Source organism: Indicator indicator, chromosome 5 (genome assembly GCF_027791375.1).
Source record: "Indicator indicator isolate 239-I01 chromosome 5, UM_Iind_1.1, whole genome shotgun sequence".
Classification (NCBI taxonomy): Eukaryota; Metazoa; Chordata; class Aves; order Piciformes; family Indicatoridae; genus Indicator; species Indicator indicator.
The window spans coordinates 20,673,072-20,689,806 of NC_072014.1; the positions used below are offsets into that span (position 1 = coordinate 20,673,072).

General features: G+C 35.9%; 1 protein-coding gene across 1 annotated transcript in view; it reads left to right on the forward strand.

Moving 5' to 3' along the window:
• Positions 1-15,286, forward strand: part of LOC128967047 (neurabin-1-like) — a 38,957-nt gene extending 23,671 nt beyond the window's left edge. Inside the window, exons 13-18 of the mRNA XM_054381031.1 lie at positions 1,124-1,205; positions 2,788-2,859; positions 3,409-3,604; positions 8,793-8,909; positions 13,612-13,800; positions 15,119-15,286. Of these exons, the coding sequence (XP_054237006.1) occupies positions 1,124-1,205; positions 2,788-2,859; positions 3,409-3,604; positions 8,793-8,909; positions 13,612-13,800; positions 15,119-15,286 (824 nt within the window). The remainder of the gene's footprint in view (positions 1-1,123; positions 1,206-2,787; positions 2,860-3,408; positions 3,605-8,792; positions 8,910-13,611; positions 13,801-15,118) is intronic.
• The last annotated feature ends 1,449 nt before the right edge of the window (positions 15,287-16,735 follow it).

The window sequence follows — 16,735 nt, forward strand, 5'->3', positions numbered from 1 at the left end:
ATATGTTTCAGGAAGAATTATTAGCTGATGGGATGGTTGCAAGTTTTTTTCTCAATTTTGTGATTTTAGGTTTTATGATTCTGGAAAATATCTGTGTACATTACTTCATGTCAGGAGCTGTCTTGAAGGCAAAGCTTAAATCTTACTTCATCTCTCAAAAAGCAGGCTGCATTTATTTCATAGGTAGCTTAGTTATGAAACACTTGACTTGAAATACAAAACATACTATTTTTTAAAACTTAATTTAGTAGCCTAAGAATTTAAAACAAAGTATGTTCAGGACTTGCAGTATTTTGTCACAATCCATTGGTATGAGGTAGTGTGATACTTAAGCTTGACCCTTAATTTCACTTAATAATGTAGGTGGAATTGGACATGCTCCCTCTGGTGAAAAAAATAGATCCTAGCAGGTTGTATTCCAGTTTTGAAAATACCAGTCTTGATAGAGCTTCAAAGTGCCAGTTAATTCTTGGGAATAGTCACAGTTTGTATACAGTTTCCAAGAAACTCAGCTTGTTAGGATGGGTCTGCTTTCCAGGTACTGGCTGTTATGTGGGTTAGGTAGTTTCTGTAGCTACCAGCTTGCATATGTAACCTGTGTTCCAAGTGGCTGGCCTGGACTAGCTACTGACCAAGCAAGCTATTAAATAGTGTACTTGCAAAGCTGTTGCTTTAAAAGTAATCACTTTCATGCATCTTATACTAGTCTTCTAGTTGGTGTATTTTGAAGTTGACATTTTGCAAGAGGCACTTTTCTTCTAAACCTATCTTAAGCTATCTTTAGTTTGTAGTTCGTTGCAATAAAATAATATGGTGAGTTTTATTTGTTTTGTAGATAGCATAGAACTATTGTTTACTAAAAGCAGTATTTTTGATCAGTCATAAGCAACTGTTGTATTGCCATTTCTCAATGGTACAACACAGCCAGAATGATGGGAAGTTGCTGTAGAGAAGAACTTACATTGGTATGGCTGTAGTATTTTCAGCATGTGTAAATGTGAATTTTAACACTGTTACTCAGAGTTCAGTATCTTATTTATTTTCAAGTGCTTAGGATGATGCTTGTAACTTACAAATATTTTTAGGATAACATGCTTATTTTTTACTTCTCTATGAAAAGCAGAAGAAAAGAAAAGTGAAGACAGGACAGTAGAAACAAATGAAGGAACATCAGGGAAGTCCAAAAGGAGATTTCCAGATTTTGGGTAAGATTTTACTTGTATTCATTTAGAAATAGATTGCTTTCAGTGTTAATATTGGAGAAATATGATGTTCTTTAAATAAAAAAACATGTCGAGGAAATTTAGTAATACTACTTCATAGCAACACCAGTGCACAGAATCTTTTTTGTCTTGAATTTATAATGTTACATTCATATTCCTATCGCATTTGTACTTTTCCCTCCTCAAAGAATATCTTAGGATTCTTCATAATTTGTCTGGATATACAATTTCTCTGTGAATTAAATTGCAAATTCATGCACAGTTTTATGCCAAGATAGTGGTTTGTGCCTAGACTATAATGTTAAATCGTGCTGGCATTACTCTATAATAGATACCTGTCTTGCTTTAATCCCTTCTACAGTAGAGATATTGCTACATAGAGTTTGGCTATAGTAGCTGCGTACTGACCTGTTCTTGGAGGTGAGCAGCAGTGATGAGTTGATTTCTAAATTTCATTCAGAAGATGAAGTTGCAAGCAGGGGTAGAACAAAAGTGCAAGCTGCATATTGTCTTGAAATGCAGTCTTGTAATTTAAGTCTGGGGATTTGAGAGGAGGGCTTATTGAAGACAGCTAACATGGAAGACTCAGACTGGTGCTGCAACAAATAAGTCATAATATATAACATAATTTATTTCATGCATATAGAATGTAGCTACTGAATACTGCAGAAGGCCCTATTGGGATTGCTCCGTTTGCCAGATACCCCTTGAATATCATTTGCTTGTACCGAAGCGCTACACCACTCTCATGAGACCCCAACCAGAGCAATGTGTCCAGCTCTGGAGCCCCTATTACAGGAAAGATACTGACATGCTGAAACGTGTCCAGAGAAGGGCCACAAGGATGATCAGAGGGCTGGAGCACCTCTCCTATGAGGACAGACTGAAAGGGTTGGGGTTATTCAGTCTGGAGAAGAGAAGGCTCTGAGGAGACCTTCTTGTGGCCTTCCAGTATTTTAACGGGGCCTACAGAAAAGCTGGGGAGGGACGTTTTAGAATGTCAGGTAGTGATAGGACTAGGGGGAATGGAAAAAAAAATACAAATGGATAGATTCAGATTGGATGTTAGGAAGACATTTTTCACCATGAGGGTGGTGAGACCCTGGAATAGGTTGCCCAGTGTGGTGGTAGAAGCCCCATCCCTGGGGGGTTTTAAGGTCAGGCTGGATGTGGCTCTGAGCAACCTGATCTAGTGTGAGATGTCCCTGCCCATGGCAGGGGGGTTGGAACTAGATGACCTTGAGGTCCCTTCTAACCCTAACAATTCTATGATTCTATGATTTACATAGCAGGAAAAATGTGTTCTTCCTCTTGGTTGTCTCCACTGTATGCTAAGTTTCTTTGGGCATTTTCTGTGTTTATTTTGATTATATGTGGTCTTTGAAAGACCACATGCTGTGGTTGTTAAATAAAATATGGATTACAGTAGTTTTTAAATTGTATATATAATTTGTAAAATCATGCTGTAACTGTTGAAATCAATGTAAAAATTAGCTTGCTGATTGAAAATTTGTTTCACTGTGTAAAGTAAACACCTTATGAAAATTGTGGTTTTTCAATTCAGGGGATTACGAAAATCTGGAGGCAAGGGCAAGAAACAAGAAAAAGAAAATCTAAGAGGTTCTCTGGATAGCAGGTAGTTATTTGGTTTTAAGACATGTATGCTGCATTTGTAAAGTTCTTAATATAAGAATTTCTTTAATCATCATTATTGTTTGACCTTAAAGTCCATTAAAGTGTAACAGTGGCAAAATTCTGTGAAGATTCCTATAATGATATGGAGATTAGCTTCTAATCTCATGAAATAAGAAAAATACATAGAATAGTGTAGAGGAAACTGTAAAGCAGAGTTACCTTTTTTTTAAGTCACTCATATAAGACAAACACATACTTTATCTTAAATATAAAATTTATCTTTTGCTTATGTTGGTTAAATTAGCAAGTTATCTGAAATTGTAAAACTGTTGTATGAAATACTGCAAAGGCCCTTCAGTGTGTGTTGCTCAATAACAGATTATTTTGCAATGATATTTAAAGGCAAATGTCAGTTTTCATTTTTAAAACCAACTGTGATGTGAAAAATGAATAGTGTGTATTTGTTTTGTGGAGGTGTTGTGTGTTTGTGGGACAGGGTGGGATTTTTTTGCTGCTGTTGTTTAAGCACAACTTTATCTACTTACTTCAGAGGTTCCCGAGAACTGTTGGATGACTCTGGCAACAACCTATCTGCATCAGATTCAGATTCCCCTGTTCCTACTTGCATGCCTTTCTCTTGGTTTGGAGACAGTCACAAAGAGCCTCAGATTTCTAGTAGCAGCCTGCATGTTACTCAGAGTGGGCAGGACAGTTGTGAACACGGTCAAGAGAAGAACAGAAATAAGGTAAAGATGACTAATTTGTGCTAACTTGTGTTGCATTTTGTTAAAGTAAAAACGAAAGTATATGAAAGCTTGGTGACTTAGTCCTTTGCCATATCATCTCTAACAAACGTTGCTGCTGAAGTTTGAGACCTTACAGCCCCAAACAGGAGCTGTGTGAGTGTTCCTGTTCCCTCCTGTTCGGATGAAGCATCAGTGGCAGCTCTTCAGGCTGAAGTAGCATCTAAGATTTATAATGCTGAAAGGAATGCTATATTTAGGACAGTATAGTTTAAAAGCTGAATCTGTTTCTGTGTCTACAGTCTAATACTTAGAGAAAGTACATAAGAAGTCAGCTAACCAGATATGTAGGGATGGAGTACCAGACAGATGGATGAAGACAGCATCCTGGTTTTCATTAATTTAGTTATATAAAGCCAAGAGACACAGCTGTAAAACACTCTCTCCTAGATGACTGTTTCTGAATACCTGATGATGTTCTAATAATTAAAAGCCTTTTAACCAAGTCTTGAGACTGAGGCTACACAGTTCAGTCTATAACCATAACGTTACCATCTTTACAGTTTAAACTATGTGGAAAAAAAATGCCTGCAAAAAATAAGAAGTTTAATTTGTGTGCTGTGTAAATATTTTGTTAAAACCTATTTCAATAGAAGACTGTTGTTAACAATCTTATCAATACACCTTCATGTTTCCTTTGGATAAGCTGGGATTACTCTGGAGTTTCAGAGTTTTTCCTCCACTTTGGTTGTCTGAAATACCCTTTCACTTTTTAATTTTTTTTCTCTGTGTTATTAGAGGGAAATGAGTTAAAATGTAGAAGAGAAACTTGCTGGGTTGTAGTTCATGAAGTCACTGATACTTTGCATAGATAGCAGATAACAGCAAGTTAGCTTTCTATGTTTCCTGATGCTGATTGCTCTAAATGCTGTTACTATACATTTTTTTAAAGCTTATCTTCTGTTTTCTTAGTGTAAATTCACAGTCCCAGTGAAAGGAGTAAGCTGTCTGCATACAGAGTTTTTGAAAAATAGAGAAAGTGGGTTTAGAACCATACAATATCTAACTGTAACAGAGGAAAGTTAAGAAGAGTAGGAACTGTTTAATCTCTGAAGTAAAACAACATTTTACAGAATATCATCCAGAGTGTGTCAGTCTTGTGTATTTACAACTCCTGCATTGTCTGCTTCTGTTGAAGCATGTAGGGGCCAAAAGATGTTTCTGTAAATAACTTGAGGATCTTGAGACTGCAGCATCCATGTTGAAGGAGATGTGCATAAACTTTGGTACAATTTTTGATTAAGCAGGAGTGCATATTTGACCTGTTAATAGGCCATGACAAAGCTCTCAAATGATGTTTTCTGTGTAGATAAACATTCAGTGGTTTATCTTTCTAAGCCATTGGTTCAGAAGAACCCATTCATCCTCTCTTCATTCCTCCTTTCTGTCTGATTAAAATAACTTTTCTGAGCATAGTGAAAGTCCCACTGCTGCATTTCTACTGTAAGCACCCATATTGTGCATACGTACTCCATAATGTGTTTATGTAGATAGATTTTTGCAATCAAGAAGGTACAGATCTTAGCGGATTGGTTGCTCTCTTCATCTCCACATTGCCCTGAAATAATAGTTTTTTTTCTTTTCATTGTTGCATACTTCATCCAAGTTGATTATCACTTCAACTTTCCAGCTGATTTCTGCCTACTGTTTCATTTTTTGTTTTCCTTCCATGCTCCAGTATGTAGTTGCTGTTTGCTGCTCTTTTCCTTTGCTCCAGTTGCAAGCCAGTAGCTGGAAGAATATAGAAGTCTACAGCTCTCTTCCAGCTCTGTAAAATGGTAGAAAGCTGACTGTGCTAAAGGACAGTTTCTCATATAATAATTGATCTTAAAATCATACTCGACCTCTCCCCAGTCAGGTTGTTTTTACTTTGCAGCATTTGGGGTCTTTTATAAAGTGACAGTAGCTACTGCTTGGAGTAACTAATCTTTGTAGACCTTAACCTGCAGTTGATCATTAGGTTTGCTCTGGCTGGTAAACCTCTATGAGAAGGCACTAAAACCCTGAAAGGAATGTGTTTGACCACTCAGCAGTGAGTCTTGTTACTGAAACAAAGTAACAGCAGGGGCAAAATCATCTTTCTAGAATCTAAGCAAAGAATGCTCCTGTTTGTTAACATTAACTCCATAATACTTATTTCTTTCATACCCACAATATCACATATAATAAAGTGAAAGCATTTCTTACAAAGCAGGTAAAAGTAGAAACCCTAAAATGAGAATTTTGTAAAAATCTCTAGTTGTTCTACTGAACAACTGTGAAAATATTGTGTATCATTTCTATAGTTGTTTTAATATTGATGGTATAAAGATTGTAATTACATTTTAGCTGTTTTCTGTTTCTTAAAATAACTGCACCCATAAGGATTTTGTTTTCTTAAAATGATACTGAAATTAGTCTTAAACATAATTTGGCAAAGTAAAGAATCAACTTCCTGTTGCTTGTGAAAACTAGAAACACAAGAACTAAAATCCTGAATTCTCTTCGCAGCCTTAAGAGATTTCTGAATTGCACAGTTCTTAAATTAATCCCTTCACATAATTTGCCCCTTTAGTCTCATTCTCTGATAAAATGCAAACACACACACACACCGTTCATATTCATTAATTCTTCAGATCATTCTTTATCTTCAATAAACTAGTATGTGTGCTGTTCTGTTTTCACTGCAAGGAAATAACACTGTACACTATCTATATCCTAGTCCTTAAATCTTACGAAGAAGCATACCTACAAAATCTCTTCTGTCCAAATTCTATGCTCTTCAAGAATCAAAAATCTTTGCAGCTGGCTCTAAGCTGTTAAAAAGAAATAGCTGCTACTTTACTTAGGAGCCAGGAGGAGGAGAAAACATTACAACTGGTGCTGAGATGCTTTCATTTTGGCTGTATTCTTCATAATTTGTTTTTTTTTTTCTAATCTCATTGAATTTTGGTTTTGGTACAATCTTCTTTGTGAATTGTTCTTCATTGTTCTGCAAAGGTAGAAAGAGTGTGAACTGAGGGTGGCTAAAGGAAATGCTTCTAAGTAGTATTTTACAGATCAATGGACCAAGTATTCTGTTGTTTGTGTCTACAAAACCAGAATGGTCTAGAGAATATGGACTTCAGGTAAACTGAATTCAGAACACAGATATACAAGTGGTCAATGAAGACAACTGCAAAAACAGTTCTCTCATAAGAATAATAATTTGGCAAAGAAAAGCGTCTTTAACATTAGCTTAATTCAGGATGCACAATTGATGTGTATAGGGAGTGGTATCCTTACGAAGTGTAGCTAGTGGATTAGAGACTGGGAGAAAAATAGAAAAATAACGGTAAATAATTTCTTCCTGTTTGTAAGCAACAAAAAGTAGTGATGAGAAATAAATTTTAGAAAGGCAAAAGTAGGATGCATGCTTTTGGCAGAATTCTTTTTCTCTCAGTAGAGGAAAATGATGTAGAGATTAGGATCTGAGTTGGAAACGGAAGTAATCAAATTACAAAATATTCTAGGAAATACATACAATTATATTCTTTAGAAGGATTTCTTACCAAGCCTGCTGTGAAGCTTTCAGGTATAGCATCTGGGTTTTGGCATAGTCTTCAGCTGGAGTCACAAGCTGCTCAGATAACCTGCCTGAGGTTGCACAAGTACTGGCTGCTCAGTAAGTTCAAACCTAGATCTTCTGCTTTTGGGTGCTGAGGCAGGCATACAGCTCCAAAAGCTTCCTTTAAACATGGACTGAGTGTAATAACCAAATGTAAATAGTAAATGCTATGAAGATTTTACATTCTTTCAATATTATAGTTCTAACATTACTCATATTTCTAACCTGAATTTTACTTTATTGCATTAAAAAACAATTAGCACTTTATTAATACATTTGTGAAACTTTTATTTCAGAAGACTTATCTATTTTGAAATAATTTATTCAGGCTATCAAACTGTAGATGTGTTTAAACCATTGGGGTTTTTTTTGTAAAGACATCAGAGTAACTGTTTAACTTCAAAATTTTTCAGCTTTATTATAGTGTTTTTACACTATTAGAGTGGTTTTACACTTTGACTGTGGAGAAGATTTTCCATAGCTTGATACAGTGCATTTATTATAACGATTATTATACAGGTATTTTGCATCTATATGGTATTTTCATATCAAGGTAATTTTCAGATTACATTATTCTGTGCTTCAAATGCAGCAACCTCAGGACTGAATCATAGAATTATCGAGTAGTTTTGGATTAGAATGTGTCTTTGAAAGTCATGTAGTACAACTCCTGTGCAATGAGCAGGGACAACCTTAGATCAGGTTGGTAGGAGCCCTGTCCAACCTGACATGCTTCCAGGAATGGGGCATCTATCTTCTGTCCCAGTGTTTCACCACCCTCATCAAAGCTGTTGAAATGAACAGCAATACAATACAGTATCTAAAATAAGAATTCAAAACTTTGTGAAAGCTTGTTCTTAGGCAAGCTCTGTATTCTCTGCTCATGAGCTAATTTAAACCCTGATCTGCAAGCTGCCCGAAGCTCCTTGCTATTCCAATTACCAATGTATGTCAGGAAAGACAGCATATGTGTTTTACTGCCAACTACAGTGGTTTGATAATAAGCAGCTATGAAGTCTAAACCTAGGTGTCACTTGCGGAAGCTTCGTGAGTTATGGGGACACTTCTGTGCCACGGGAATCTTCATGACCATAAACAATTAGGACTGATCTTTATCTCGCCAAAACAACAGCACCTTCTGAAGTACATTCATAGTGTTTGTGTAGGTTTCAGTTGAATATAAATTTGGGATGAATAATTTTACCAAAATGTATGTTAAATTGCTTCTCTCCAAATGTGGTGCCTGCTGAAAAAGTAACTGCATGTATTTCTTTGTGTGCTTGAACACCATTTCAGGTTTTGACTCCTTTTCCACACACGATGCTCTTATTGAGGATATTGCTTGTCTCTGTGTTTTTGAATTCAGAAGTTTCACAAAAACAAGTCGGATGCCTGATGTACTGAATGCATTTCATATGTGTTCGATAGTCATAGTGTTTCTCTTATTTGATAAAAAAATAATCAAAATTACTAGAATGTCACCTTATGACTTGGTTTTCCAAGGAGTGAGTGAGTTAATAAAACGTTATTTCCACTTGTTTGCAGAGTAGAATTGTCATAGATGATACATACCATAGCAAGCCAAGTTGTGAACTATCAGGGTTAGTGACAGAACCAAATCTGTCAGGTCGTTCACACACTTTAACCTTCTCTTCAAATGAGGTGAGTTTCAAAGTGTGTATATGTGTCTTGTTGATGTTGTTGTTCACACTACAGCATGTTTAATAGAAACAAATGTGTGTGATGTGAAACTAGATGGCTATTTACATATTTTAATGTTGAAGAACACTGTAAAGAGTCGTAAGCTGTTGCTGAACCAAGAGCATGGGCTAGTAGATGCCATATCAGCCTTTGTGTTCTGATCCCAGTCATATAATTGAAAAAAATTGAAATTACCTCTTTGATCAAATTGCAGTTTTTAATTTTAAATATAACACCTTTCTGTTCCATTAATTTAAAGCAACTTCCTGGGTAAATGAAAACTGCAGCATTTTTGACCTTGCCTTCACATTTGTGCGAGTTTGTTTTACCTTAAAATTTCATCTAGATAAAAACAACAAAAGCAAAAAGAAAACCAAGCAGAATATAGAGATTCTGATACATAGGTAGAAACTTATATACCTGAAGTCAGTGTTCATTCCTGGAGAACAGATTCCTTTGGCTACACAAAATCTAAAACTGACACTTCAGTAGCATTCTGAGATACTGTCCCATTTGGTATTTGACTGATGGGCATCTTTCTAAATTAAATCCTTTACAGACTCGGAGGAGTCATTAAAAGCTGAACTCAGCCATCTTCCAAAAAGGAGTTAGAGTGCTTTGGCAAACTGGTAGTGTTACTGGTAGTGAAGAAAGAAATTAATGGTGGCTCATGAATGTGAGGGTTTGATATTAGGAGTCTTAAACCAGGCTTTGGTGAAAACCTTAAAATATTCCAGTAATGTGTAGAAAGTCAGAACAGTCTTACAAGCCATCTTGAAATCACTAACATAAAAACCTGGGGCATCAAAAATTGTATAACTAGTTTATAGCATTCAGTAGTGGATTCATTTCTTGCATTTTGAGATGACCGTCATAGATCTAACAAAAAACAGAGGAACTCTGGTTAATATCTATCACTGCAAGTGTTCCCTGCAGTTTTATGAAGGGAATGTGTGTTTCTGAGACTTCCAAATAGTATAAACAAGTATGTAGGACTTTTAACAAAAACAAATACCTTTTTGAATACTGTTCTTTGATCAGCGTTAAAACTTTCAGTAAAATTCCAGTTCTGAAACACAAGCAAAAGTTGTCTGTTACTAATTGTGCATGCGTAAGCGTATTTTCTTTTTTAATTATAGATGAGCCTGATGCTAGTGTTCCCTCTAGTCCATATGGTGTTTACATATGTGACCAATGAAAGCTGTTTGAACCTTTTCAGTCACTGATTGTCAGGGTCTGTTCTGAGAGTAGTGATAAACTCTGATCTGGTTATTCTTTTGGAAAGCAGTATGTGTGAAGGAAAAAAAAAAAAGGTAGTTCTAGTCTTTTTTTTTTTTAATTAGTAGAAAAATGCATAGAGGTCGAGGGGAAAAAATAACCAGTCTTACAACAATTTTTCAATTTCAAACCCTTGATATAAGCCCTTCACAAGAAGAATTTCTACCTGGTTCTTGTTGTTTGGATGTGTTCATAAATACCCAGCAGGGATGATGCTAGCCAGTGTGACAGCTCCTGCTCTCAGGGGCTCTGGGTTACTGCATGCTGCCTTACAAGTCCTGGAATTGTTAGGACACAGGAGATGGAAACACAACCTAGATCTTTAGACAGGAGCAGCTGTGAAGAGTCTTCCTTTTCTGGGCAGGTACTAATAGGCAGTTTGGGAAAGAGACTACTTTGTGACAGGTTGTTAGCAGCCAGCTAGTTAAAACAAAGCACCTCCACTCCGAGTTGGTTAGCAAGCTAGCTGGTAATCCCTCCTGCCCTTAAGTTTTAAATCTGTTACATGATGCGATGGCACTGGGGTTTTCTTGGGTTCTGTATTTTATCTTCAGAGCCTTCGGTATTTCTGTACTTGCTTTCTGAATCACCCACATTTTCATGCAGGAGCACATGGTCTTCTCATGCTTCCATATCTTATGAGTAGTTTTAGTTCTGCCTTCTGAATTTGCAGCTGATCTTTTGTGTGTTTGTGGTGGCTGTTTTGGGGGCTAACTCTGGTGTAACAAACATCTTGGGACATTCCTCCTGCCTCTGGAAGCACAGTAAACGATTAGGAAAAGATTTTGTGGAAATGTTATTTAATGACCACTAACCATTACTCAAAAATCAGTGTTCTTCATCTTCTATGTGTTCCTATTCATATTGTGGAAAAAAAAGCTACATATGTGCTTTTCCCTTGTGCACCAGTGAAAAATTGAAATTACACAGAATGAAATACCTTCCTGTTCACTTGCAGTTCTGTGAGGAGATGATGTCCGCCTGTTTTAACACAGATTCAGTTTTTCCTACAGCTTCTGGTTTTAGGGTTTCTTTACCAATATGAAGAGGAGGATTTTGTTAGCAATTTATGATGCTGAAAGCCTAGACTGGAATTAGTGGTTCAGTCTAGAGGACTCCTCCATGGTGCAATCTGTTAGCTGCCCTAATACATGCTGCTTGCAGGAATTGGTGCAGAGAACCCCCGAGATTGTCAGGGGACTGCATTTCCCTGGTGAAGTGCATGCATGTGGGCCTCTTTGTTTGAAAGGAGTACGCCATCTTCAAATACTTACACTCCGAAATTACAGAAGTGAAATTATTGTATGCCTAGAACAGATTAAGTAAAATTAGTTCCAACTGGAATGAAACACTTTACACATTTCTCAGTGTAAAGAAGATAGATAGGACACACACATACACACCCCCTAAAAGAAAAAATCAGGTACATACAAAAAGCAAATGTATGTGGCAATATGTATTGTAGTATTTCTTGCTGCTGATAGGCCATACATGACTGAAATACAGGTCAAACTTGAAATGTAAATGTTTCCCCTTTTTAGCTTATTATTCATGAACACTTGCTAGTATAAGTTTCCAATATATATTTTGCATCACAGTATCATCCTGAGGAGTGCTGTTATCTAAAATTAAAGTAAATGGACATTTTGGAATTCCTTTAGTAATATATACAATGAATTTTCATCCTCTGTATGAAGCATCTCAATCTTAATAGCATAGACAGAAAAGTCACTGTGCCTCAGTTGTCTTGATGCAGATGCTGTATGGAACATTTCAAGCAAAGCCTCTTCTATAGCCCTTGCTGTTATTTTGTGAAAATTACTATTCTGTGCACATCAGGAAAGTGGATGTGTTCACATTAGTTACAGCTATATAACTAAGCATTTTAATTTGGATTAGGTCGTCATTTTGGAAGTAAACCTGATTGTCCCCACTTACCTTACTTTGATTTATCTTGGAAATCAACTCAGATGTGCTCTAGCAGTGTTCCTGGTGCATTCCAGCTGCTAGTGACCGTTGAGTCTGACCAGACTAGAGCTATTTGGAAGAGAAAATCCTTTGAAATGCTTGCAGCATGAGTTTTAGGACCTCAGCCCAAATTCTTTTGCTCTAAAACTTACTCCTGTTTATCTGCACTTCTGTCCTTTGTTGCATAGACAAGGCAAAGGAAAACCATATCTAATTACATGTAGTCCTCTGGTGCATTGGAAATTTTAATCTGTATGTTTCACCTGAGATGTCTTCAATATGTATGTATGATTGGATTGTGTGACAGGCCCATATCTCGGTATCTTTCACTTGCCATCGCCAGAATCATTTTGTTACATTCAATCAACTCTCACAGATTTTCTATCAAAGGAGTTGGATTTTGTGAGATCTCTCTAGCAGGGAGTTGCAGTTGTTCACCTGAAACCTAAAGGGTCACATCTCAAATCCATCATTAGCAAGATGCTTATTTCCATCTTTTCTCTTTACAAGTATGTGAGGTTTGCTGAGAAAAGTTTGCGTAGTTCACGCTGGTAAATAGGTGAAGCTGCTTAGGAGAATAGTTCACTAATTTAAACCAGCCTTTACTCAAATAATATCCTAGTAAGAGATCGTTTTGGATGGTTAATAAAACTTCAGTTAACTCTCATATCTGTACAGAAGAAATTCTAGTAATACTGAGCTTTTCTTTTGTGATGAAGTAATAGGATGCTTCAGGATGAATGGCAGTACCTTTTTCCCCTCTGAAGCCAACTGAAATTGAATCTGGGAGCTTTATCAGCTCTGTGAGCTGATAAAATGTATTTTCAGTGAAAGGCTACAGGCTCTTATGTTTCTGCTTCTGCTAGGCAGACCTTTGAAAATGTTGATGTGATAGCATTAGGTGAAGGAATAAACAATCCTGTCTTGTCAGAAACGCACCAGATTTAGTAAAACTGTACCTGGAACAGGCACTAGATTTACTGTCTTCTAGAATTGCTTTTATTCTGGATTTTCATTACTTAATCAGGAATACAGTTGAAGTGCTACTTGATCCCTCATGATGTCTTGTAAGGCAGTACCTGACATTAGGATTGAGCTACCTTAACCAACCAACTGAGAAAGCTTGTTCATTGTTAGGATACAGCAAATTTAAGCAAATGCTTTGCTATATAATTTCTTAGAGAAAACCATTTATGTTCTCTATTTCTGACTTAGCTTGTGTTTAACGTTGTAGTGAGGTTCTTTTGTTTATAGCAAGCTCTTAAGCAAACTATGAACTGTGATCTGAAGAAGGTAAGTCCTTTTGGAGCTAGAGATGTTAAAAATTGTGTTTTCTTAATCAAACTCAGTAGGCAACTGGAATTCACCCTATAGTCAAGAAAAACATTGTTTACGGTGACTTTTCTCAATTGGTTAGGCATTAGATGATGAATTTGCAACAACAGGAAAGCAAAATCAATGGCATAGTAGACCTATTTCTGAATGGACCACGCAGCAAGTGTGCCACTGGTTGATGGGAATGAACATGGAGCAGTACATTAAAGAGTTCACAGCTATGAACATAGATGGACAACAGTTAATGCAGCTTGACAGTGACAAGTTAAAGGTATGTGAATATCCCAGGATAGATTTGTAACTGCATAAATTTCACTGGTTACTCAGAATAATTTTAACTTACAAAGTCTTGTTTTTATGGCTTTTAAAGGATAGAGATTTGCTTTTGGAGACTGTACAGTTAGATGACAACTTAGTAATTGACTGTAAAATTAAAAACAAGCATGTTTTAATCAGGAAAAATACCAAGTATTTCTTCCTTGTTTGCATCTTGAGGAAATAAAAGTAACTATAGTTATCCAAAGGGCCTTGATGTATCTATCATCAGTCTCAGCATAAGGTCATACCAAAACAAGATCCAGCCAATTCAAATGCATAGAATTGCATTATCCAATTTTGAAACTCCTCTTCAGATGGGAATATAAAATCTTACCTGGTGACATTTTTAAATATTTTTTTTTGTTTGTTCCTGCTGAAAACATCTATTCTAAATAATTCTTGCCACTCTTGCCTTTTCACCTCTGGAAGCTACATAATATGTATCCCTTACAGCACTAGTAAACTCTTTCAGTTTTTCTTTCTCATTAAATTATTAGTCTGCATTTTGGAAAGCTAAGGTGTGTAACTAAAATGAGCTTCGCTGCTCTGTTCTAGCATAAGGCAAATTATTGTTAATAATCAATAGTAGGATTTGAGTGTTTTGGGGAGGAAAAAAGTGTCTAACTTCAGTCTTCAAAATATGCCTGATTTAGAAATAGACGTGCCTTTGTTTTGTTAACTATTTCCTTAGACACAGAGGAAATACCTGTTAATGACTATCTCGATTTGAGGAACTTTGGATGTTGATGCATGAAGCTTGCTTTACCCCTAATGCCGTTGGTAGCTGCATAGAGTGCGCAGGGGTCCAAGCACGAGTGGCTTGGAATCGGGTACTGCCACCTGCTGGTCACAAATAAAAGTGTACCGGTTACCTGCTGAATAAAATCCTTATTAAAAATTGAAGCAGAGTTGCTGAATATAAATCGTTCTTGTATAAAAAGAGCGAGAAACATATTTTGAGACTACTGCTTGTTGTTCTATTTTCTGGAAAATCTCAAGTGTCTAAATGTTTGTAAAATGCAACGAGAAGCTGTTTTTTACAAGTGAACAAGAGTAGGCCCTTGTTTCCTTCCTTACCTTGTTACTCAGATGATCTTTTACAATGCTAGTGAGGACTTAGGTCCTTGTTTTTCAAATAAACAGACTATCTTGAAGTAAAGCGAGTAACGTTTTTTTAAACTGTTCATGTACAAGCACTGTTGACAGTGCTGTTGGAAAAGTTAATGATGAGGTATTTTTCTTTTTTTTTTTTTTTCCCCTCCCCCCTAAAGGCTTTGGGAGTTTCCAGTCAAAATGACAGATCAACAATAAAGAAAAAAATTAAGGATATTAGAAAGACACAAGAAAAACTGGAAAAGCAAAAGGAAAAGGTTCAAAAGAAGGAGAGAGAAGTTCGCAAGACTGGCAGAGTGGTAGCCACACTTGAATCAAGCTGCTAAAGTAACCTTGTTTTATTTTAGTGTAGACTCACTTCACCTTGAGGAAGTTCAGCAGATTTGTAAATAATTGTACAATTGAGGGAGGAGGGAAAGTGCAACAGTTTAACATGGTAGGTGTTTTTCACTTTTTAATTGTGGTTCCTCCCCACTACAACACAATAAAATTAAATAACATTTTCAGTATTTTTATTCCTAGTTGACCCTGCCTGTACTAATAGACAATAATTTAATTTTCTGCCTTAAGTAATACTTGTGATTCTAAGACCTCATATGCCCTTTTCATTGAAATCAATGTTTGTGAAAAGTAAATACTGTATTAAAATTTATTCCCATTTTAGTCAACTAGCATTTGATAGCCTTGAATCTGATAGAGAGACAAGAGAAAAATCCTGCCAAAAAATTCAGTGTGTGATAGTCTGTTTATCTGTTGCCATTAAAGATGTATAGCAAAAATTTAAGAAACCAGACATGTCAAATTAATTTAAAAAGAAAGCATGTATTTCAAATTTATGGATTTTGTTTAAATTCTTGCATTTCTGGGATTTTCATTCAGAGTTCACTGTGATAGCACATTGTTTTGGAATTCTATGTGTTGCAATTCACTGAGAAAACAGGTATTAAGTAGTTTTCACAAACTACATTTACTAAGCATATTAAATTTTCTCTACACAACACATGGTGTTGGGACAAGGTTGGGACTTATAAATAAGATCTTTTTTAACCTATTTTTCCTAAATAATACATAGTTTTATAGATTTATGCTATGAATAAGATCAATTTGCAATACATGTATTTCTCTTTTCTACCTGCTACAAGATTTTTGTGGACCAAATTTATATATTTGCTAATTTTAAACTGTTTTTCAAACTTAAAATACTGAAGGAGGAATTCTAGGAAAACTCTCACTGAAGCACTGGGTTTCTGCATTGTATTTAAATGTTCAATTGTAGACTACAGATTATTTCTCTTTTAAGAAGGATTTGATTCAGAGTAGTTTAGAACACTAATTGGTCTTTTGTATACACACTATTTTCTAAAGATACTGCAATGGCACTTCCTTTTTAGTTAGATTATTCCAGAAACATAGACTAGTTTATAAATTCCACCATAGAATGGACTAGAACAAAACTTAACAAAATTAGCTTATGTGGACCAAGTTCTCCTTTAAATCTATGAGCTGTTTTTGAATTTAATTAAAAGAATGAACTTCACGGTGTGTTTCACAGTAATTGTTTTGGGGTTTTTTTTGTGTAAGTGTATTATGAATTGCAGCAAAAGGACTGTGTGGAAGTGCTTCTGCACACTATGCATTTCCAAAATAAAAATTTGAAAATCTTGGTAATAACCTCTTTTAAAAAGTAATTCAGTTTTCAGCATTTTGCATTAAGAAATGTTCCTTTGGTCAATATTTACTTACTTACTTTGCTTCCAGTAGCTTTGAGTTGGTAT